Here is a 23775-nt window from a genome sequence, read left to right as displayed (position 1 = left end):
AAGAAGAAATGTCGGAGACTCATCCACACACAATGCTTCAGCAACACTTATCTCCCTAGCGGACATAGCTTTTAAGAAAGCCATCATCCAAGAAAACAATTTGGGATCTGAATCATCAATTTAAAACTTGGTCCCATAAACTTTAAGAAAACCAGTTTTTCCCACTAATATGGAACCAGTCTCTAGACTGGAGGAAATTCTGGACAAAGACTATTCAGTATTTGTGTGCTAGAATTCCAATAAGTGATGACTGAGTATGATCCTTTCAGTAAACTGATAGTTCAAAAGTGGACTCGAACTTTTAAAGGCCATCTTTTGCTAGAGGAGATCAGCTGGTGAAACAGTCTTTATAGGAGGAAAGATGGCGAGCATCTCTCTACAAACACTGTATTCAAGTTTCCACCCATGTTAATGGGCCCCAAGGAGTCAACTATGGTAAGAAGGTGAAACTTACTACACCATGAGCTTTGGACACAGCCATCTAGCACAAAGGTTGCTTTAAAGTCCTTAGTAAAGTGACCAGATTTCAGGTTAGTCAAACCTTAAAGTGAAACTCCCCTCTCTATGCTTCTTCAGATGCACCTGCAACTTTTCAGCGATTGCTCAACTTCTATAGAACACTCATGTGACTACAGCTTCTGCCGCCTGCACTTATATTCCAAATAATGGGACATGGACCCCTTCTCTTATGAAACTTGTGTCAGCTACACCATCAGAAAAGGCTGAAGACCGACGCTGCCATAGGCCTCACTGGTTCCACCAGCTTTGCTCCATCAGTGAAAGCAGCAGGTGTGTAGTTTGAGATGTACTCAATTGCAAAGGAGTTGCTCTCATAAAACGGCTTGTTTTGTGGCAAAAACATCATAATCCTTGCATTAGAAACGTAGTTTCAAATCACACTAGTATTTTGCATCGACAGAAAAACTAAATCTTTGCCAAGGAACATCAGCGAGCATTTGCATAGGATCTGCCATCCTGGAGTCATGACTAATCGCTCTATGCCTGGATAGACGGAGCAGTGACCGAAGGTTCCTGGTTAGCACAAACAAGACGGAGTCCTCGACCTAGCTCATCTTTTTCTCATGCGGGGGGAGGGAGGGCTATCAACCATTTCTAATTGGAACACAGGCTCACTAGAATACCAACAGGTAATAAAAAATACAGATATTTGTTCTAACATATCAATACTCCTAATACAAACCAAATATATTCAACAGAGAAAAATAACTAAATAAATCTTCTTACCCAACATACAACTCAATTACCATAGAAATCTCACTACACAGTCCGACACCAAACATTCTCTCCTCGTACACATAATAACATAACCTTACACGATCAACACATCATCATACATAAGGGGTGATACAACTAGTTCTCAGCTGGCACCAATAAATCTAAGTTCATGTGCCACTACCCTCTCTTACTTGCAGACAATGTGACAGCTACGTAATTCTCATTGCAACACAAAAACAGTTGATTTACATGTAATTTTCTTCAAATTAACATCTGTACTACATATGACAATTACCAACTATAGTTTCGGCTCTATGGGTCAATATTCCTTTTTCACGACCCAGCCTTCCTCAGGCCACATAACCTCCCCAAAGGTTAGAGGCAACATTTGTAGGACTCCCGATGTATGGTCACCAGCTAGTAGAGGGTCAGTTGCATTACAGGAATAAAAACACATACAGTAAGGCAAACAAGTCGTGGCCCATCAATTTGTGGGACTCCCACTGCTCACATTCCTAATCATTTACACATTGTGTTTGTCACGAACCTTGCCCAAAACCCCCTCTGGCAAACCCATTGGCCAGGTGGAGTCAGGACTCGGGCCTCTAGAGCCTGGCATCCTCTTCAAAAGCCCTCATGGGGCCAGTCCTGGCGCCTATGGCGCCAGGCTCAAACCATGAATAACAATGTGCTTGGGAACTACTTTATTGTATTGTCAGCCAACATGAAGGCAGGGTTTTGGGTGTGGCAGGCCTGGAACTACTTTCCCTGGTACTACTTTACCTGGGCTATATAAACCACACCCTGACTGCAGAACATGCTTCGTGTTACTTTGCAGCTTGAAACGGGACGCTCACCGTGTCCAGCTATTCCCTCGGAGAAGCAGAACCTGCAAGGAGACAAAAGGAACATCATTAGCAGCAGCATCTTACCTGCAGTCTTCATCTTTAAACACTCGCAGCTACTGAGAACAGCTTCCTCGAATCTGTACGCCTCCCGGACAGAACGACCTGAAAGAGGAAGATAAAGGCAATATTAAAGAAAGCTGTATAGACATTTACAAATTACGAACTGCTCAAAAGGCTTACCTGGCTGGTCGCCTCTCGGCTGGCACCACTCCGGACATTCCACTCACGCTGAAGAACTCCGCGACCGGAAGGAAAACACAGGTTAGCAAAGGCAAGACTTTGCAGCGCTGCGCAAAGCGCTTACTTACCGCATCATAGCGCTCTTAATGCGCCATCATTTACCGGCGGGGCTCAACCAAGCCAGTTCGCCAGGCTGAAGCTCCTCATACCTAAGGGAGAAAAAAAGAGACAATTTAAACAAAGAAAGGCATGCAGGATAGCAACAAAACTGAACAGCAGCAATAAGATCTACCTGAACAATATCAAACAGGCCGGCGTCAGTGAAGTAACTGGACCGCACTGGCCCATGAAAGACAACGTGCCCCTGCAAAGAAGGCAGGACGGAGAGCACGCCTAATTCTACCTCAAGGCAGAACGTTCCCCGCAGACCACATCAGGGCAAAGCTGAGAAGCATACCAGCGAGTAAACCAGCTGGGTGGCGTCCCGGGGGATACCAGGTGAGCATAACAGTGTTCCACCTCAGGACACAGTCAGTGAGGGGACCGTCAGTCCATGCTCTCAACAGGTCTATGCATTTCTTCAGGTGAGGTCATATCTCCCCAAGGTTGTCATATACCACATGCTACTGACCCATCCACCTACTGGGAGGGGTATTGTATGAACGAGGTTTCTTGGCACAGCTTAATTAATCCTTTGCGCACTTCATCAAAAGAACCCTGCGTTGGCCATCAACATTGTGTGCGACTGGGAGAGAACTAGAAGATAATGACTGATTCTTCAGTCCCAATGTGAGGGCTACTAGGTTTCTCTGGAGTTTGTTCTGAAGCCAATAAATCATGCATTGTTTCTGCTGCCCACTTTGACATAGTTTAGCCTTTAAAATCTCATCCATACTCTCTCCCCTCAACTCCACCCCCAAGCCCCCTGCTCACCCTCCCATGGTTGCCTTCCCAACCATCAGTTTACAGTTTCATAATGTAGACATTGCTTCAAAACTCTGAGGCGCATTACACGGGAGTATGAAAAGATCATGAGGCACTGGTGTAAAGGAGATTTTAGGTCCGACATAGGGTTCTGAACCAGCGGCACGTACGAAACGACGGTAGAGAATCTTCTTATGAATCGAAATTTGCCCAGTGTGGTGCAGTTTCCCACTGCCAGTAGGAGTACGTTTCTGCTGTTGCACTGGATTTCCAATGCTTGGAGAAGAGATTCTGGGCCAGATTGCAAGTTGTTATGGGCTAACGTTCTAGGCATGGGTCAATAATAGTGGAATCATTGCCCATTTCAACCCCACTACAGCTGGATGGGGAGTGATCCGAGTATAAAAATATCGGACCAGAGACTACAGGCTGTCTAGGGAATTTTCAGCATAGGTTTGTTCACAACACAAAAAGGGGGTCCAGGCTGCCTCAATATTCAAGGTTAACGGACCATTGAATTGAGCCATACTCTAGAGTCCACGCTATATGGAAGGGCTTCTTAAATCATTGGAGGAGGAATTAGGGTGTTGGGTTGAATGATACACATGCATACACAAGACTTCACATTACAACAGAAAGCTTATTGGCCTATGTTGAACTACAGGACTATGAATTCCCAGTACACCCTGTATTCAATCAACAACCTACATGCCCCATCCTAGCCTATATTGTCTCCGTTAACCACTAGACTGTCCAAAAACCATCTTGCATTAGTCCCATGTTCTGGCCCATTCCCTTCTAGCTCCCCTAACAAACTATCGCCCTTCACGTCGGAACATTAGCCTGCCTGACTGCATTTTCAAAGTAGTCGAAACCACTGTAGATCCCTCATCACTTGCTCCAGCAAGCATATGGACACCTGAAGAGAGGCTAAGCCCTGCATGAATACAATACATTGGTGCAGTGTTGGCTATTTTGATGTGCATCGTCCCGAGTGCCTCTCCTAGTTACCTGCACCTCATTCACAATCATTGTGGATGTCACTACTAAATGCTTAAGTGCTTATGAAGATGTGTCCCAGAGCCAGCATTTCTGGACAAAATGCTAGATAACCCAAATATTATTATATTTATTGAGCGCAGACCTAGCTTTGAGAAGTAACGGAGCGCTTTACAGAGCAATACAACAGGACAGATGCATTACAGAACGCTTTTCAGAGGTAACAGAACAGCTATACAACGGGGGTAGGATACAGAGGGGCACAGAGAAAGGGTACTGCTGTACTGGGTGGCGGGGAGGAGAGGGGAAGTGGCATATAGCGAGTCAGGAGATGCAGGGGGGGCGACATGATGGCCTAGCTGCTGAGTAGGTGAGAGGTGGGTCTCGAGTTTTTTTCTGATTTGTAGGAGCATGGGGGGAGAGTCTGGTGCAGACCGGGAGGAGGTTCCATGTTCGTGAGCATAGGCAGAGAAGGCTAGTGTTCTGGTGCTTTCCTTTTTGCACTGTCGAATTTCATGTCTACACGTGTAGTGGTGCGCCGTCTGCTGGAGATGCTGAGCTTGTCTGCAAGGTAGCTGGGTGGCTTGAGGCGACTGCCTTATAGATGATGCAGCAAGACTTGAAGGTGATTTGTGCGTGCAGTGGGAGCCAGTGAAGGTCGATGAGAGCCAGGGTGATGTGGTATCTGCATAACCCTTGATGAGTCGTGCGGCCGCGTGTAGGACTCTTGTCAGGATGACAACGGGCGGCCTTCGAGGAGGGCATTGCCCCATCCAGGTGGAATAGTACCAGTACTTACCGGTGGATCTAAAACTGTTTGGAGGGAGGAAGGGCTTGTCTTTCCGTAGGAGGGAAGAGCCAATACTAAGCTGTCTGAGTTTTCCTAGCTAATTGTGTCTTGAAGGAGAGGTGTTAGTCAATGTGGACCCAGGGTCCCAGAGGGACTTGGCGTAGGAGGTGAGCTCGGCTGTGAAACTTTAACGGTTCATGTTCATGTTCGATAGCCAGGTCTGTATGGAGTCAATCTTGAGGAATAGCTGTGTCTCATCAGTGTATTGGTGGATGTGTGTGGCTAGGAGGGCTCTCAGTGGCTCCATGTATAGATTCAAGATCACTGGGGAGAGGATGGAACCTGGACACCACAGGGGACGGGTAGCGTTGACAGTCGAGGAGTCCATCTGAACATACTACTAGCAGTTGGCGAGGTAGGAGGGAAACAAAAAGCTCTAGAAAATGAGTGTTCTTCACAGTTTGCCAAGAGAACTGGGAAATTATTTCTCTAAGAGGGTGCATCAATCAGGTTGCGGTCTTACCCATCAATGTCCTTCTCTGGATCTACAGCATTCAGTACTCTGCCGCTGTTTGTTGACAGGTGAAGGACCAGACCACGAACTTTAGGATCCTCATTAAGCTTCAAGATTTCATCAATAATCTATGGAGTAAGCAGAAAAACAAGACATGAGTCCCCAACAAGTAAACTACACAAGATACAATATTTTAAACACTGCTATAATGCATTCCATCAAACATTGTGTAAACCGGAAGAACTGGTACAGTAACCCATGTTTAAAAGACACAGAACCTGCCAGATCTTCTTCAATAGGGTAAGTGAATTTTAAATGACCGTTCCCTAAAGACTAATTTGGAAGTTAGCTGAAAAGTTATACCATTTCAAAGTGAACCAAAAATATGGTCTCTAAAACAAACAGGACCAACATTCCCTGATTTCAAACAATGCGTGAGGTGCAGTCCCTTTCTTGCCTCTATTCTCTGTCACCAAGGTACACTCCCAAAGGCAGCATACACACTGCATCACCAAGCATCAAATCTCTCCTGTGATCATGCTTCAAAGCAACCAGAAGGCCACAAAAGCCTTTCCATTTTGTCTGCACGAACAATGTGTACTACTTACTGCAGGAAAGGCGTTTGGGTGCTCCCAGTAGGCTCCAAGAATCTAATAGTTTGCAGTCTCAGAGGTTAGGTCTTTACCTATGGTATTGCAGATAAACATGTTCCTCGACCATGATGCCACTCTGGTCCTAACCCTTCCCGCTGGGTTGTACCTTCTAAGAACCCCTTCACCCACATTCCTCTATCCCAATGAAACAACGGAAAACAATGAAGTGGAAATTGTATTGTATATGTGAAGTTGCAGCCCGCATTACCATGCCAACCCAGATGGGAGCTTCACTTGTATGCATCAGAGATAAATTGCCCTTGCCTAAGCAGCAGGGTCCTCACCTGCCATATGCCTGCAAGGAAAAAACTCATTACATTTTCGATTATTCCATCTAGCAGCCTGGCAAGGCATAGATGCTGGCTGATCCCCCAATCCTGGCTTAAACCCAAAGAGTAACTGAATTGCAATTAAGTGACATTTGTTTATTTGTTCTACTCTACCCATCAGCCGTCTGATACCATCGACTTAGAAGCACTTCTCAACATACTTTCCAACTGCATGGATTTCAATAACAGTTCTACTATGATTTTCGTCCTGCCACATGGGCAGACCCCATTTTATCCATAACGGCATCACTACATTCCAAACACCACCCAGTAACATGAGACCCACAAGGGTTTATCCTATCTGGAGGCATCCTTGATGTGTTTATGGAAATACTGGGGAACTCCTCTCTAACTGGACGTCAATATTCACCAATAAGCTGACAACACTCAACTCTACCAAAAGTCAGTCCAGTCAGCGACATCCAGAGACAATCTCAGGGTCTGGCTCTTAAAACTTTGATAAAGCACCTGCTTGAAAGGGAACACCAACACTACAATATATCCTATTCTGGGGTTCTACCAAACCCTCAAACTGAAACTAGCTGATAAAATGTAAGCATGATGGCTTCTCTCCCGCAGCTCACATTGAGAGCTAAGTCCCTCCGCTTTATCATTAGATAACGGTCTTCCAGACCCACATCCCAGTCAGACAAGTTCCAGCTCCTTCTGCAGAAAAGCAAGCCTTTTATTCTAGCCGCAGAATTAAGAACAGTTGTCCAGGACGTGGTTCCTTCCCATTTGAACAGTGGCAATACCCTTCTCACTGGAGTGCAACATACTTGAAACCCATTGAGCTATCCAACACTTCGTCTTGTCAGAGGATAAAAGAAATGGGACATCACCTCAGCCTTAACAGAAGGATGCAAGTCATTTCTCCATGTATGTGACACCTTCAAAGCTTCCTGAAATTCTCACCATCTCTGGAAGCCTCTGCAGCATCAGGAGCCACAATATCAAAAGACTAGACTAAGGAATGCAAGCAGTAAAGAACCAGAAAACAGGCCTTCTCCTGCTAAGCACTTGCACTCTGAAGTAACGGGTCGACATCTTAGCCTCATGTCTCCTGCACTTCACAAAGGAATTGATGCGCCTTTGCATCCAGGAACACCACGCTGCACATTGAACCCCCTCTAGTATTGCTTCTTACTCCCCAATAGCCCAATCGAGGAATAGGGAGGGCGGGTGCTCAAACCCCAGAAATTTTTTTTGGAGTGCCTGCCACTATCTCGTTCTATTCCACGTGTGCATGCAATCCAGCAAGTTGCAACATTAAGTTTGTAAATAAGGTTGCAAAATAATGTGACCCTAAACTACACTTACAATTTGCTTCAAGCAACTCATACAAGAGAGCCCTCAACAACGTATGCTGATGTGTTTTTGAGTTGGATGATGTGCTAACTTATTGGCTGCAGGATGTACCTCCAAAAGGCATGCTGAACTTAACGTCCCAAAAGACAGACTTGTGAGCGAGCTCCTCTCAGGGGCCGGGTCATTGACTGTTGGGACTGGAGATACTTGTCTGTCTAATTTGGCTTACCTGGGTGCAGCTGGACAGCTCCTCTGGCCATGGGCAGGAGGTTTTAAACTGGAGCTAGAGAGCGGTTGAGCGAAGAGGCAGCAAATGGCAAGCAGCTGGAGCGGCAGCTAATTGACCCGTTCCCCCAATCCTGTGTAAAGCATACAGCGGACTCCCTTAGCAGGCAGAGCTGCTTTATTCCTTCCTGTCAGTTATCCTCCTGAGGGTGCTGCACATGCTCGAAAGTGGATTCCAGCAGCGAGGGGTGCCACTAGGCATGTGCATTGAATAAATCGGGGTAATTAGGAGGGAGAGGTGCACCAGTATGAAATCCCGGTATGCTCCAGGAGAAAGTCCAGACGGGGGCTTAGGATGTGATTGAGGTGGACTTGGTAAAGGGAAAGCCAAGTGGGGAGACTTGGTTGCTGAAGGGTGCAGCGGGAAATAAACAGCGCTCTGCTCCCACCAATTTGTCCAGCATGCACTCTACTACATAACCATGTACGTAATGAACTCACAGGTGGTTCTGGTGGGCTGAGAAAGCATTGCAGTACATTAACCCGAGTATTAAAACTCAGGATTTTATTTGACTGCACAGTTGGGTCATTATTCAAAATTCCAATAAAAAAAAGGTTTCAACTAGACACCTCTGCACAGAGAAATCAGCTAAGGGCTTTTCGGATGAAAGATAGCACTATGAAAGATCAGGCACAGATGGCCCTTAAACAACAATCTAGTGAAAATAATTCTGGAACTAAACCTCCTTACTACTGACATGGAAAGAATCTGAAATCCTCCTGCTGCCAAGGTTGAAGTTGCACATAATAACAAAGGTTAGGCATTGAAATAAATGAGGTTGAGGATCGAATTGTCAGCATGGAAGATATATTTAAAAATCTGGAGTCTTACATATGTAAGAAGAAATACCTGGTTGCAGAGCTTAGAATGTAGACCTTAAAGAAATAATGACAGAATTCTGTAGGTGCTGGATTCTGCTCCAATCAGCTCTTTGGAAAACCTTTCTGGAGAAAATGCCATCCGAGTTGATGCGGGGTAAACCCTGTTCTCAGAGGACCTTTTGCTCTACAGAGCACCTTGAAGAGGTTCTCCACTGTGAGGCGCATGTGGAAAATGAAGGATCTGCAATACCTGGGAGCAATCCATGCTACCCAGATTTCAGCTCCAGAGTCCATGTAGATGTAGAGAAGGCCAGACGTTACCTTTGCCCATCAAAGCTGAAGATTGATTAAAGTGAAAACAGAATCATTAACCTCACTTGAAGAGGTTTTCCAAGCTGTTTTTGTAGTAAATATTTCACTATACATAGAGCTTTTAGGTGTTGCCAAATCCGCAAGCAAATGTGTGGCTATATTAAGTTGGATACTAAAGGGAAGCAGTAGTTTCACTCTAAATACTCTGGCTGTTGTGCATGTTTTGATGTTGAAGATAGTTGTAGATCAGAATGACATTCGTTGGGACGGTCATCAGCGAGAGACGGAAGGTGTATTAATGTAGCAATGGGTCCCTTCTGGTCATTAATGTATGCACACGATGACTGATATATGTTCTGAATGATTGTGGATTAGTGCATAGAAGGCTGCCCTAGGACAAACAAGCTTGTAACCCTCCAATTTAAGCTGTGACTGAACTTGGCCAGATTAGTAGGGTAACCTGGAATGGAGGACACCCAATCATTCTGTTTAGGTCCAAAAGGTGGTAGTGTGCTTACATGCATGAAATCTACTCATTGATGCAATAGGAGTAGTTGTTAGGGTGGTGTTAGCCTGTTGACATTGTCCCGAGATGCAGGCAGGTATCCATAAATTACACAACTGTGAGTAGTTAAAATCCAGAGGTCAAAAATTACAAGTGGCTTGATTTTCCTCAAAGTAGGATCAGAACACACAATGTTAGGAATATCAAGATGATTTTTGGAGGGCACGTTAACATTTCGAATCTAGTCATTGATGCATTCAATAATGTTAAGCAGACTTAATTGGTAACTTTTTTTGCATTATTTGTATAGCAGTTTTATGCAAAGTGCTTTACAAGGACAAGAAACTGTACTAAATTTGAAGAAAAAGCACAGTTAAAAAACTAATGTAAATCACAGAAAAAGTTCTAAAACAATCATTCAGAAAAGGCAAGCAGGAGTAAATTAAGATTTAAATTAAGCAAGATTAGAGGAAGAGCGAATATAAAGCAGGGAGTGTATGGCATAATTTTGGAGCAAGCAACTGGAAAGAATGAAAACATGAGGCAGCACATGGAGGATGCAGAACAGAAAGAAGAAACTAAAAAGCAGAACAGAGATTATGAGTGGGATGATAGAGATCAATCACAACACTTTTGAACTGGAAGCCACTTCTGCCAAGCAAGAAATGAAGAGATAGGAGCAGAGGAACGACGAAAGAAAAGAATCCAGACTGCAGAATGCAAGAGCGAATGTAACAGAAGAAAAGGCAAATGGAAAGCCAACGTAAAGGGAGCAACAATAATGGAGGCGAGACAAAAACAAGGATTGAAATAGGGTTTAGATGCAGAAGAAAGAAAAGGGCGACTCTCCTCAATTTAAAATAGTTGGAAACGGCACAAACGAACCACTCATGAAATCTAAATCTGGAACGAGACCGAAGAGTCAAATTGATCTCCCAGTGATGACAAAGAAAGATGACAAGGAGGAAAGAAAATAGAAAGAGGAGATCTCTTAGAAGGAAAGAAAAAGATTTCAGTTTAAAATAAAATGTGAGCAAAGAATGCGAGACGACATCCAGGAAGAAATGGAAGAAAGACAAGATGGGCAAGTTTTAGATGCGGACTGATTTATGCTGAACAACAAATGGTGGCAAGACATCAGTAAGACATCGGTTTTCATGAGTGACTTCCATCAGAGAAATGTCCTACAACACACAGGCAATTGCTCTCACTTCCAGTACAGAGCGCACAGTTTGGGTTGTGTGCTGCCCCTAGCGTATTGTGTTAAGTTTGTGGCAGCATTTCCTACCCATCCTTGCTTGTATGGTTTGCACATCGACCCACGTAGTTGGAGAAAGAAGTCCACTCTGATCCAGATGAAGACCTTTAAGGGTTTGGGCTATGGCACGGGCTCACCCATTACATCTGGAAGATACATAAATGTCACCTTTCACTTGGTGTTAACCCTTTTAACACACGCCATATGATTTCGGCCTTGTGGCTGCACTGGACAGTCCCATGGCAGGATCATTTGACTGCAGTGGCGCACACACCTAGGGTTTTTACCAAGACAATGTTGTGCTTAGGAAGCACTACTCAATTTTTCCAAAGAGGTCCTGAACCTTTTATTCGAAAGAGAACATTATGTTGTGGATATTGTTTGGAGACGGGCCAGGACATGCACTAGCAAAACTATTGTGAAAGTGTTGACAGACCCACAGGTTATTAAATGGAGATTCAAAATACTCCTCCTCAGCCGGCAATTGGTTGCATGATCTAAATATCCACCAGGATCCAGATCTCCGCCATCAGCTGTAGGCAAATGATCCACGGGAAACAGGGAAATAAGAGGAAGAAATAAATGTTTTGCTACTACAGAAAAATGCTTCATACAGTGGTACCCACAAGGGTATTAAAAGAGCGAAGGGACACCAAAATTACAAATTGACCCTCCAATTTTTCTCTGGGCATTCCTAGTCATCCTCCCCTCCCACCACCATCATCCCTATCAATATGCGATCGGGCCACTTACCCGTGTCATTTTCAGCTGCTATCATCTGTGTTCTGGTGACACTTTTTTGAGACTCTAACCAAAAGGTGTTAGTTACTCTGTAATATTGTGCGATTGTGTGATACTCCCAAACAAGCAGTGGTGAGTACTAAATTAAAATGGATAGCTTGGGGCGTCAGCAACAAACTTTTTAAATTGAATAATTTGATCCTATGTTTGCTGTGCCGTTATATCTTCTACTATATTGCCCTACTATTGCAGTTTGTATCTTGGTCATGCTTGAACCAGTTTGAGGGAAAAGTCAAATCACTCGAATTTCAGGTGGTTTGAGGGGCCTGGAAATTTCACACTTTCAGAGATTAATGGCGAAAAAATGCAAGGATTTAAAGTGTCACGAAACCAGCCGACGGCTGGTCTTCCTGGCAATGATGGTGTTACTGAGGTCCCATCTCAAGATGGTGGCTGCACAGCAGACTACATCCTGTACGTCCGGACGTTACGTCAGTCATGGACGCAACCACAGAACACCAGCATATCAGGCACCGGCAGCCAGGGACCAGCACGTCGCAAACTTCACAGTCACCCAATCATTTGGCCTTGGCACTGTGTTCTTGTTTTTTTCCCCTGTGCCCTTAGTTTCTCTTACTTTCCTCCTGGATGGCCTGGCTTCCTCATCCCTAACATTCCTGTACCCGTGTTGTACTTCATTCACTACTTCTTGCCTCCTTTACTAACAGCTCAAACACTGTTTCACCTTCTTGCTTCAGTGAACCTCTCTGCAGACTATCATCGATTCCTAGTTCTGCTCATCGGACTCCACCTTCCTCTTCAGAACAGGACTGTTCTGCAGTCCTTCAGCCATCCAGCTCTTTCTGTCTTCATTTGTTGTAGCTACCTTGGTTTCTTGCTATTCAGTAGCTACTCATTGGTTCCACCGTGCTGCACATCGACGAGAGGTTTTCTCCCTTGTGGTTCCTCTCCAGGGTCTGTCCCCTCTGGAACCCCTTCCCTGCCTATGTCACTGCAGGAGGTTGAGGTGGCTTGCAGGGAGGATTCCTTCTGATCCAGCACTCGGAGTCCAACAGGACCAATTGCTGGCATAAATCAGCCCTGCAATAGACTGGAGGCTGCTGCCCCGAGAAGGACCATGTTATTCTATTTCAAACTCGAGTACCAGCTGAAGCTAGAAATAGAAAAAGTTATGTTCCATTTATAGGGAGAGCAGGCCCTCTCCCCAGAAAAAGAATACAACTGTTTGCTATTTCGAGTACAAGAATCCCCTTGCGTTAGACTTCACAGCATAAGCGGGTTACTGGTGCAAAAAAAAAAACTGAAGAAAAAACTGCATTGCTTTCCCATACATCAGGGATGTTTTCCATTTCTAGCTCTGACTTTTTTCTATCTCAACCAAGAAGTACTAGAAGTTGTATTTTTCTGTTTTTGGCCAGCAATCAGCACTGGCACCACCCTGCAGGGCAAAAGAGTGAGAAGAAGGAGGGAAAGGTGGTTAGAAGGGAATTATAGGATGGTTTGCTCCCACTTGGAGTGGCCCACAAATATTTTTGTACTGCCACATTTTTGAAGGGTGAACTGTGACTATTCATCAGGCACTCAGAGTGGTTCTAACCCCCTTAGCCCAAATCACATCATTTAATGCGCGGATACACAATTTGGCATGAGACTCTCCAAGTCTTTGCCACCCACACAACTTTGCAGTAGCATTTAATTCACTTGCCTTTGTGGAGAGCTTCACTGCTAGTGGCATTCCTTCAATGAGCCAAGAGTCAACTCTGCCTGTTGTACTCGCTATGTAAAATACTATAGAAGCAGCAATTATGTAGAATATTAAACTATGCGTGAGTGAGTCATTTTCTATAATGCACACTTAAGAAAATCACTTCTCGTTAACCCCAAATTTGACAGCCATGGGAAATAAGACATAGCAATGTAAAGTGATTTACCTAGTATCACATGCTTTGGTCAAGCAAGCTAGCTGGAATTTGAGGCGATGTTTCTTATTTCCACATTTTACAATTTTAAGAGTATCCTATATCGCCTCCTATTCCTTATTTCGTTGCGCACATATAATGCTGTATAGGTGCATTTAAAAAGCCACCCTGTGTTCAAGAAAGCTACATGAAGCACATTAAACAATCTACAGTTACATAAGTTAACATTTGTGGGTTTGTGGCTGGTTTGTTGCTTGGCGAAGCCTTGTTCCTTATACAATTCCACACTGTTAAACCAAATTTTGCATAGTTGCCTGTTGGCACCCTCCGGGCATTACTGGGTACATGACATGTTGACACCCCACCCCTTACTCTGAATTTCAGCACCATCACACAGGAGGTTGCCTGCAATTGGTAAACATCAAAGTGGAAGTAGAAGGATCGGTCTTCTAACCCTAGAATGCATGGTTTCTGGGACATTTGCACCGCAACCCACCACACGACAGGGTGAGGTAACAGGTGGGGAGAGAGCACAGTTGGTCCCAGTATGCAGCAGCACACCAACGCTCAACCCCCCTCACCCCCAATGTCTGCTCCGGGGTATGTCAGCCACACGCTTATTCTCTGTGCAGTTTACTTCAGGTTGCAAAGCACATCAAGCGATAAGCGAATCGGAACAGTGACCTACAGGATCATTGATTTACAACAACTGATGGGTGTTGTCATGTCGGTCCTCAGAACCCGTTCAGAGAACAAGTACCTTTTGCTAGTTTGTGTCTGTGCCTCTGCAAAATAATTAGAAAGCAATCCAACAGAAATGTGCGATTTAATAATTAAAGGCATTCTCCACAAAATAGTTCCAAATACAAGGAAGGGAACCAACTGCGTGTGTATGCTGAAATCAGTGAGCCTTACTAAATTACCATGAGTAACAATGAGAAGCTAAGAAGCACGGTAGAAAAATATATACTTCAAAATCTGATTTAGTAATTTATTAGTGTGACGTGTTCAGATGTATGCAGGTGTAAGTATATAACCAAACAAAGGACAATAATACCATAGCTTAGTGGGGCCAACAATGCCCGAGATCAGTGGGGGCCAAACGATGCCCGAGAGAGATGTGTGACTTTGGGCCCAATTTTGACTCTTGGTGTTTCCACCAAGACTATGCAATGGTTCCCGTTCTGTCAGGTGATACCATCTCCTATTAAGAACATGCAGATGGGGGCTGTACATGAGAGGGCGAAACATGTTGGCATCGTGGACCTGCAAAAGGCTCAACTTCCAAAAACGATTTACTGGATTAAATCCCTCATGCCCGTGGGAACATTAAAAGCCACAGTCTAGGGGGGCGTGGCTAACTGCCGACGGATGAGCAGCTGAATCTGTGGAGCTCCCGTGCAGCAGTGTAAATCCTACCGAATATCCTGCGTTTGCACCCCCGTGAGTTGTGGTGGACTGGGGGGGGGGGGGGGTTGGGGAGGGAGTCGGCTCCGGAGGCGTTTGGGCACCGGATGGGCGGTTTGAACGGCGGCGGAGAGCAGTGCTGGTCCCCGGGTGGAGAACCTTGCAAGCTGGTGCCTTGGCGGGAAGAGACGAGTAAAATGGTGGCGGCGAGCCACTGAGGGGGACAGCAGGGAAAGCTTGGTGACGTGCCACGGCCCCGGGGGGAGAAGGAGTGACGGCGGCGAGACGAGCTTTGCAGGAGAAAGGGGGTTGTGAGCCTCAGCAGGAGGGTGTTCGGAGAGGCCGTATCCCCGGTGTTGCAAAGGGCTGGAGGCTTGGTCGTGGGAGAAGGTTGGCGGTTCCCCGTAAAATACTAGACCAGCCGCAGAGCCTTTTCGAGGAGTGGAGACGAGGAGGGACCGTGGCTGAGACTGGAAACTGTTGGCTGCCGGTGGGAGGTGGGCAGTGCCCCCTGGAGTTTGTACTGAGGGGGGGGGGGGGCGGCCAGTACGACTTGCTGCAAGGTAAAGAGGCCAGTGGGGAAGCGTAGGGGAGTGAAGAGGTGCTGATCCGGAGGAAGCCGCGACGGATAAGGCACAGACCTCGCACTTAGGGATGGGGAGGAAGGGTGATGGCATCATTATGGGTAAGACCCAACACCGGATGGATAGGTATGCTGAGTCTAAGGACGCTGTGCGCCGACAGGAGGGCCCAGAGCGCCAGGGAGCGGGGGAGTGTGATTACCCTGGACGCGCTAATGGAGGCGATACAAGTCTCGAGAGACACCCTCCAAGAGAGTATTAAGGAGGTGGGAGTGGATGTCTCCCTGGTGAGAGCAGACCTCCGTAAGGTTTCTGAGAGGGTAACCGAAGTAGAGCAAAGGGTCAGCACGGTGGAGGATGAGGTCCAGAGGCTGAAGAACCAGGTGGCGGGATTCGTGGGGGCTATCCGGATGCTGGAAGTAAGAGCTGAAGACGCAGAAGGTGGCCCTGTTGCAGGAGACACCTGCGAATGCGGAGATATTAGGGAAGCTAGAGAAACAATGGGGGAGGGCAGGTACGGGGCACAGCGTACTCCACTCAGGCGAGGGGGGTTCTTTTCTGGGTGGTGCGGGGGGTACCGCTGAAATTGGAGTGCAGGTTGACCGATGGGGAAGGTAGGACAGTTGTGACCCGTGGCATGAGGGGGAGTAAGTCATTATGTTTGATCAATTCTTACGCGCATTATGTAGACGATAGGGAGTACTTCCCGTCGGTGTTACGTAGAATGGGGCCTTACAGAGGAGACATGATAGTATGGGGGGTGGAGATTGTAATTGCCTCTTGGATGAACGATTGGACGGGCAGAGCACTAGGGGGGGTGAAGAAGAATATGGCAGATTCCCTGCGGAAGGTGTTACGGGAGTTGGACCTGGTGGAATTGTGGAGGGAGAAACATGGGGAGGAGAGAGAGTTCTCTTACTATTCGGGAGTACACGGTTCCTACTCATGGCTTCATTATATGGTGGTGGGAAGGGAATATTATCATTATTTTGGGGAGACTACTTATCTAGGGCGCACCTTTTCAGACCACTCCCCCCTAGTGATGGTATTGTGCGAGCCCAGTGAGATTCCACCGCGACGGTTATGGCGGCTGTGAACGGAGACGCTACGGGATGGCGTGTTTGTGGCAGAGCTCAGAGTGGAGATTGAGCGGTATTTTGAGCTAAATAAGGGCACGGTGGAGAAACGGGGGGTATTATGGATGCATTTAAGGCGATGATTAGGGGGAAGTGCTTAGCCACGGTGGTTGGGATGAGGAGGCGTCGGAGACATTGAGGCAGAAGGAGTCTCAGATAGCGAGATTGGATAGGCAGGTGGCGGACAGGGAGGAGGTGGGGGAAACGTTGGCGCAGACATTGGAGTCCCACCGGAAGACGTTGGTAGAGTTGACGCATTTTGATGCTAGCCGAAGAGATGTACGACTCCACAGCGATGGGGATAAGGCGGGCAAGCTCTTAGCATGGCTTATCAGTAGGGAAACACCGAACCGGGTTATTACCCAGGTTCGCTCTGCCAATTGGGGAGATTGTTGGCACGCAACGGGGGATTAATGCGGCCTTCGCGGTATATTATAAGAGACTCTACACGAGCGGAGGAGAATATGTGGAGCTGGATGTGGAGGATCTCATGGAGATGATCCAGCTGCCGAAGCTGGGGGAGGAAAGCCGGGAGGAGCTAGACGCCCCCATAGGGGAGGACGATATCCGTTGGGCGATACGCACTATACGTAGAAGTGCAGCGCCGGGGAGTGACGGACTCCCTGTGGAGTTCTATGCGGAATTCGCCGATTTACTGGTCCCGCAACTCCAGAAGGTATATGAGGAGGCCTTTCAGGAGGGCTCTCTCCCGGAGTCGATGAGGGAAGCAGTGATAACTGTGCTTCTAAAGGAAGGGAAGGACCCGAGGGACCGGGCGGCATACCGGCCCATTTCGCTTTTAAATGTAGATGGGAAAATCCTGGGGAAGATTCTAGCGGCCAGGTTGGCGGTGGTGGCCCCGAAACTGGTACACCCGGACCAGTGTGGTTTTATAGGGGGGAGAAGCACATTGGGCAATACCTCCCGGCTACACCATGTGATGGACCAGTTGAGATTGCAAAAGCGTGACCTCACCCTGGCGTCATTTGATGCCATGAAGGCGTTTGACACGGAGTGGAAGTGGTTGTTTCGGGTCCTGCAGGAGTTTGAATTCGGGGAGACCATGGTTTGGTGGCTGTTGTTGTATACCAAACCACAGGCGATGGTGAAGACCAATGACTGGGTCTCGGAAACGTGGTAGTTAGAGAGAGGGACTAGGCAGGGGTGTGCAGCCTTGCCGATCTGGTTTGCCTTGGCCCTGGAACCCCTGGCGGCGTATCTGCGACAAGAAATGGGGGAAGCGGGGATTGAAGTAGTAGGACAGAGGCATATTGTATCCCTATATGCTGACGACTTGTTGTATGTGGAGGTCCCTAAAGTGTATCTTCCCGATCTTTTAGAAATTCTGCGCAATTTTAGGGCAATGTCGGGGTTTTGTATTAATCCAGACAAATCGATTTTATTTCCCTTGGGAGGGCTCCGAGGTCGTCCGATGGAGGAACTGCCAGACCTGGGGACAAGATGGGAGACGGAATCCTTTCGATATCTGGGAATCCGGGTGTTCCATGAAGTAGTAGACACCTTTGTGCACAACACGGGGGGGGGGGGGTGTTGTCTAAATTGGGGGACTCTATCCAGTTTTGGAAAGCCCTTCCGCTTTCGTTGATGGGCAGGGTGGCTTTGTGCAAAATGGCAATTCTCCCGCGGTTGCTCTATTTTTTCACGACTATTCCGTATGTGGCGAAGAGGGTTTTCTTCAAAATGTTGGATGTCAACATTAGGGAATTATTTTGGAACTTGGGTAGAAGTCAGCTGTCCCTACAGACGTTACGGAGGTCAAGGGCGGAAGGAGGATTGGGTCTCCCAGACTTTGTGAAATATTTTGTGGCGGCACAGTTGCAATTGGTGTTGCTTGTGGGATCACCCGGAGGTAGAGCTCCTGGGTACTTTGACGAGGTTGGTGCAGGGGGGTGGTAGGCCGGCAGAGCTTTTGTGGTGCCCGTGGGGTAAAGTGGGGACATCGGTGGTGTTCGAGGCGGTGATGGAGGCCTGGAGGAAGTATGGGGGTGGAACGGGGGTTAAGGGTCGGTATGATCCGGACCTCCCATGGGGAGCGGACTGGGAAATTCGGCAGGCGGTTGGAAGGGTAGGGATACGGAGGTTGTGGGTGAAAGGATGTGTAAGGGTAGGGGACCTCTGAGGGGGGGGGGTCCTTACTTGTAGGGAGTGGTGTGACAGATTTGATCTACCACAGGGGGTTTTCCTAGCTTATGGAGCGGTGGTAAGACGGTTAGCGGAACTGTGGGAGGGGATCCCGGATGAACCGGAGCCCTGCCCGGTTCTTTGAGTCCTACTGGATCGGGCTGAGAAGCGAGGGCGTATCATGCAAATTTATAAGGCCCTTGGAGAAAGGGAGAAGGGACGGGGGCTGAGAGTGAAGGAGAAGTGGGAGGTGGATTTGGGACGTTCAATTTCGAATGAGGAATGGGAAAAGGTTTGGGAGTTGGTAAGGAAGTCCTCGAGGAATGCGTGTTTCCAACTGGTTCAATTTAATATCCTGCACAGGGTATATGTAACCCCGTTGGTGCTCAAGGCGATGCGGGGGGGGGGATCATTCGGGGGTGTCCTAGATGCGGGACGGAGGAAGCAGGGTTCTGGCACATGGTGTGGGAGTGTGGGGCAATCGTGGAGTATTGGGAGGAAGTGCTTAAAGGCATAAATGAATTATTGGGAACTGGTTTGGAACGTCGGCCGGAGATTTGTTTGTGGGGAGTTCTGCTGGGGGGAAGCAGAACGAGCTACGGACTAGAATGGGTCGTTTTTTACTAATCCTGGCAAAACGCTGTATGGCGATTGCATGGAAATCCCCCGAGGGCCCATCAGTCCAACTGTGGAGGAAGGATGTGAGGAGATGGGGTTGGCGGAGGCGACGGTGTTGCAGAATTTGAAGAGGGAGAGGGATGTAGGGGAGATAACGATACATTGGGCTCAGCTATTGAATGATCTGGCAAGGGATAATGACTTGCGCCTGCCATGAACGACTGGCGGCGGTGAAGGAGTGATGATGAGGGGGGGAATTTGAGGCTAGAGATGAAGGGTGGATTGTCCCTGAGTTTATAGGATTAAGAGAATCTGGTGTCCGACTGCGGTGCCGGGGGAGGAGGAATGATGATGCCTTATTTGGGGAGGGGGAGGGTTGGAAGGGAGTGGGGGAGGAGGTGTGGGGGGTGGGTGGGGATGGAGGGCTGAGTTTTGGTATTCAGGGGAAGGGAGTTTGGGGAATGGGAAGGGAGGGTATGGGAGTTTGGGAATTGTTATAGCGAACTGTTACTGGAGGGTGTTCTACAGAAGGGGGGAGGGGGGAGGATTTGTTGAACTGTCTCACTTTTTCTGTTGGAAATCAATAAATAAAGTTTAAAAAAAAAAAGCCAGTCTAGATTACTGCGGGGTTAGCAGCTGCCAGGGGGATATCTTAAAGGGTGTAAATATATTTACCAACTAGCCCCCTTTAAGGGCGTACACACACGGCAGAGCAACCGTGGAGCCCGAACTAAGAGCATTCATCTCATGTGTGTTCTGTACAGTGGTGAGTTTACGGGGGTCACACAGGAGCTTGTGACTACGCAACAGTGTCGACGAGGCAGGGAACTGGCATAGGTGATGAGGAAGCAGAGCATTTTTAAAATTTCTTTTCCATCTTCTCATGCCGCAGAGCCTGCGGGGACCACACGGTTTTGGCCGCCATCTTGCACACATGGTGGAGAGGGTAGCGCATCCTTCAGGAGTGCTTGTGCGCCCTTCCACGTGAAATTTATGGATTCCCTACATAGGGGACAGGACTGTGCTGCATATTCTTCATTTAGAAGTGCTGTGGACATTTCTAACACGTTGAGTGTGAGGTGAGGAGCTGGGGGAGGCCTACAATCTTGTTATTTTTTCCCTGGGCCCACCCCACTCAATTTCTGGAGCAATTATCTATGGTATAGGAGATCCTTCTTTGTTATTCCTGGCTGTTTGGACATTGGTGAAGGGGGGCTAAAGTGTTTAGTGCCCTACAGTGCCAAGTGGCTCTACGGCCTAATTTCTTTTGGGACAGTTGAAGGTGTCTGGTAGGGCATTGGCTGGCTATGTAGTGGTGGAGGAAGATCAGAAGTAGCTGAAGGGGGTGTGTCTGGCCAATATCATATTGAACACTGTGCACAGTTGTGCCTGGAGCAGCAAGTCAGTGAGTTGCAGCCCCAGTAGTCTAGTGGGGTGCCTCTGCGCTCGCTACCATGGATGACCATGCTGCTGCAGCGCCCGCTGACCTCTAAGTACCAGGGCCAGCTGGCCCAGTTGCTGCGTATGTGCCGAGACAGCAGGGGCGCTCACACCAATGCCCAAGTTTGATATTTCAGGGGCCACATCCAGCCTGGGACCGAAATGGAGAGTGGATCGATAGGCTGGACATGTTTTTCCGGGCCACTGGGGAGACAGCAAGGTAGCTATGCTCCTATACTCAGCAGGACTGGGGGTACATGAGGTTTTTCAGTCCCTGACACATGCAAATGCGCCATATGCTGCAGCCAAGGACGCGCTGCGAGAGCATTTCATGCCGCTTGCCAACGCAGACTACGAGCAGTTTGTGTTGTGCAGCACCAAGCAAAAAAGAGGAGTCCCTGGACAATTTCTATGGGCAACTGCAGCGCATGTCCCCGTCGTGCGCCTGGGATACTCCTGATGCAATGATTATGAACCAGCACATACAGGGCTGTTTGTTTGGCAAACTACGTAGGCAGGTGCTGCGAGAGCTGGGAATCACGCTGCCTTGCATACTGGAACTTGGACGCTGCCAAGCAGTGTCAGAGGTGCGTGCATCAAGGATGGATGCGGCTGTGCACCCAAGGAAAGTGGACCATGTGCGTGCAATGGGCCGTGGTCAAGGTGGCAGAGAAGCCAGGCGTCCAAGCGGAGGCCAGCGGGACAGGGGTCCAAGGGCCCTTGATTTGTGTACAAAGTTTGGGTATGACCTCCCACAACCTGCTGAATGCACAGCGCAACGGAAGGCTTGTGGATGTTGCGGGGCGCTTGACCACTACGCCCGCATGTGTAGAGCTCCAGTGCCGGTGGTGAGCCCAAGGGGGCCAGGGTTCTTTAGGTCACAGCACCCGCCCAAAGTCTCCCAGAGAGACCAAGGGGTGGACGGTGCCCCTCACAAGGAGGATGACGAAGGAGGAAGAAAACCTTTTTCATCTCGAGCGTCAGTGCGCTGCGGACCACCCAAAGGAGACAGCCACGGTGTCTGGTGAGAGTGAATGAATCAACTGTTGTGCCACTGGACACAGGGGCGTCAGTTAATGCAATGGCAAGGGTGCACTAGAACGCCATGGTGGTGCTGCCCAAATTAAAGAAGCCAAGAGTGCACATTGTTACATTTGTCGGCGAACAACCAATCCCGCTGGCTGGGGCGTTTGTAGCCAACGTAGAGCATGGAGGGTCGTCCATCAAGGCCTGGTTCAAGGAGGGTTCAAGCCCTCCTGACTTGTGCAGCAGCAGAGGCACTGGGCATTGTGAGCTTTGCAAACTCCGTGAATGTGGAGGACGTGCAGGGGCTGCTCGCGAAATACAGCCAGGTATTCGAAGGAATTGGCCGCATGGCGGGCAACCCGGTGAGGCTCCATATCGATGAGTCGATACAACCCATTGCCCTGAAACTCTGGAGAACCATTCCACCTGTGGGACCTTGTGGATAAGAGCTGGACAGTCTGGTGGAGTTGGATATAATCGAGAAAGTGGATGGTCCGGCCCCCTGGGGGTCTCAGATTGTCATTGCCAGAAATCCCAACAACCTGACTGTACGGATCTATGTGGACATGAGGCTCCCAAACAAGGCGATTAAGCGCAAACATCACACCCACGATTGATGACATCATTGCAGAACTGTAGGGTACGCGCTGCTTCTCGAAACTCGATCTTTGAGCCGATTACCATCAGGTGGTGTTACACCTGGATTCTCGGTACACAAAATGTTCACCATGCACCATGGCCTCTACCGGTATAAATGTGTGAGTTTTGGTGTGTCGTCTGCGGCAGAGGTTTTTCAGAAGATCATCCGTGGGGCCCTCGCTGACTTGGATGGCGTCCTGAAGATTAGCAACGACAACCTGTTTGCAAGAATGGAGGTGGAGCACCTGGACAGGCTTGTGAAGACCTTTGAATGGCTCCAGGCACTCGGGTTAACCCTGCATAAGGACAAGTGCAAGTTCCTCAAGAAGACCATTGAATTCTTTGGATTTGTGTTCAAAGAAGGGGGTGTGTCACAGGATCCTCGCAAGGTCAAGGACATCGTGGAGGGACGGGCCCCCGTGAATGTATCCGAGGTCCGAAGCTTCTTGGGGATGGTCAAGTACTGTGGCCGGTTCATCAGAAATCTTGCATCCCGGTCGGAACCTCTGCGGGCCTTAACCAAGAAAGACGCTACTTGACAGTGGGGACCCCTTGAGCAGGCTGCGTTTGAGGACGTGAAGGGGGTGCTGACAGCAGAGGACACAATGACCTTCTTCGACCTGACCTTGTCCTCATAAATGGTGGTTAACGCAAGCCTGTTTGGTCTGGGGGCAGTCCTTACCCAGACGGATGCAACAGTGAGGTCCAGGCGATTGCATATGCGAGCAAGGCACAATCGGAAATAGGAACAGCAATATTCCCAAATTGAGAGAGGCGCCCTGGCGGTCCTATGTGGATGTCGCCATTTTTGCCTATATGTGCTGGGACTGCCGGTGACCCTGGTAATGGACCACAAGCCTCTGCTGCCGATCATGGCAGGTTCGTCGTCCAAGCCTCCAGCCCGCATGGAAAGGTGGATGCTGGCGCTGCTAGAACATGTGGTCTCTGGTGTACCGGCCAAGCAGCAATAATGTGGCTGACTACTTGTCCAAACACTCCAGGTGCGAGTCAGATGGACACGGAAACAGTGCCGATGAGGCAGATGAACATGTGAGGCTGGTGGTGGAGACAGCAACTCCAAA

The 23775-nt window shown here is 48.2% G+C and overlaps 1 protein-coding gene across 1 annotated transcript in view; it reads right to left on the bottom strand.

Annotated features, from left to right (window-relative positions):
• MTHFD1L (methylenetetrahydrofolate dehydrogenase (NADP+ dependent) 1 like) overlaps nucleotides 1-23775 on the bottom strand; it is a 2103853-nt gene that overhangs the window by 1806582 nt on the left and 273496 nt on the right. The window contains exon 5 of the mRNA XM_069608130.1: nucleotides 5561-5679. Within this exon, the coding sequence (XP_069464231.1) occupies nucleotides 5561-5679 (119 nt within the window). The remainder of the gene's footprint in view (nucleotides 1-5560; nucleotides 5680-23775) is intronic.

This window comes from Ambystoma mexicanum, chromosome 4q, assembly GCF_040938575.1.
Source record: "Ambystoma mexicanum isolate Mex_15411 chromosome 4q, UKY_AmexF1_1, whole genome shotgun sequence".
In the NCBI taxonomy this organism is placed as follows: Eukaryota; Metazoa; Chordata; class Amphibia; order Caudata; family Ambystomatidae; genus Ambystoma; species Ambystoma mexicanum.
This window is presented reverse-complemented; position numbering and strand designations above follow the sequence as displayed.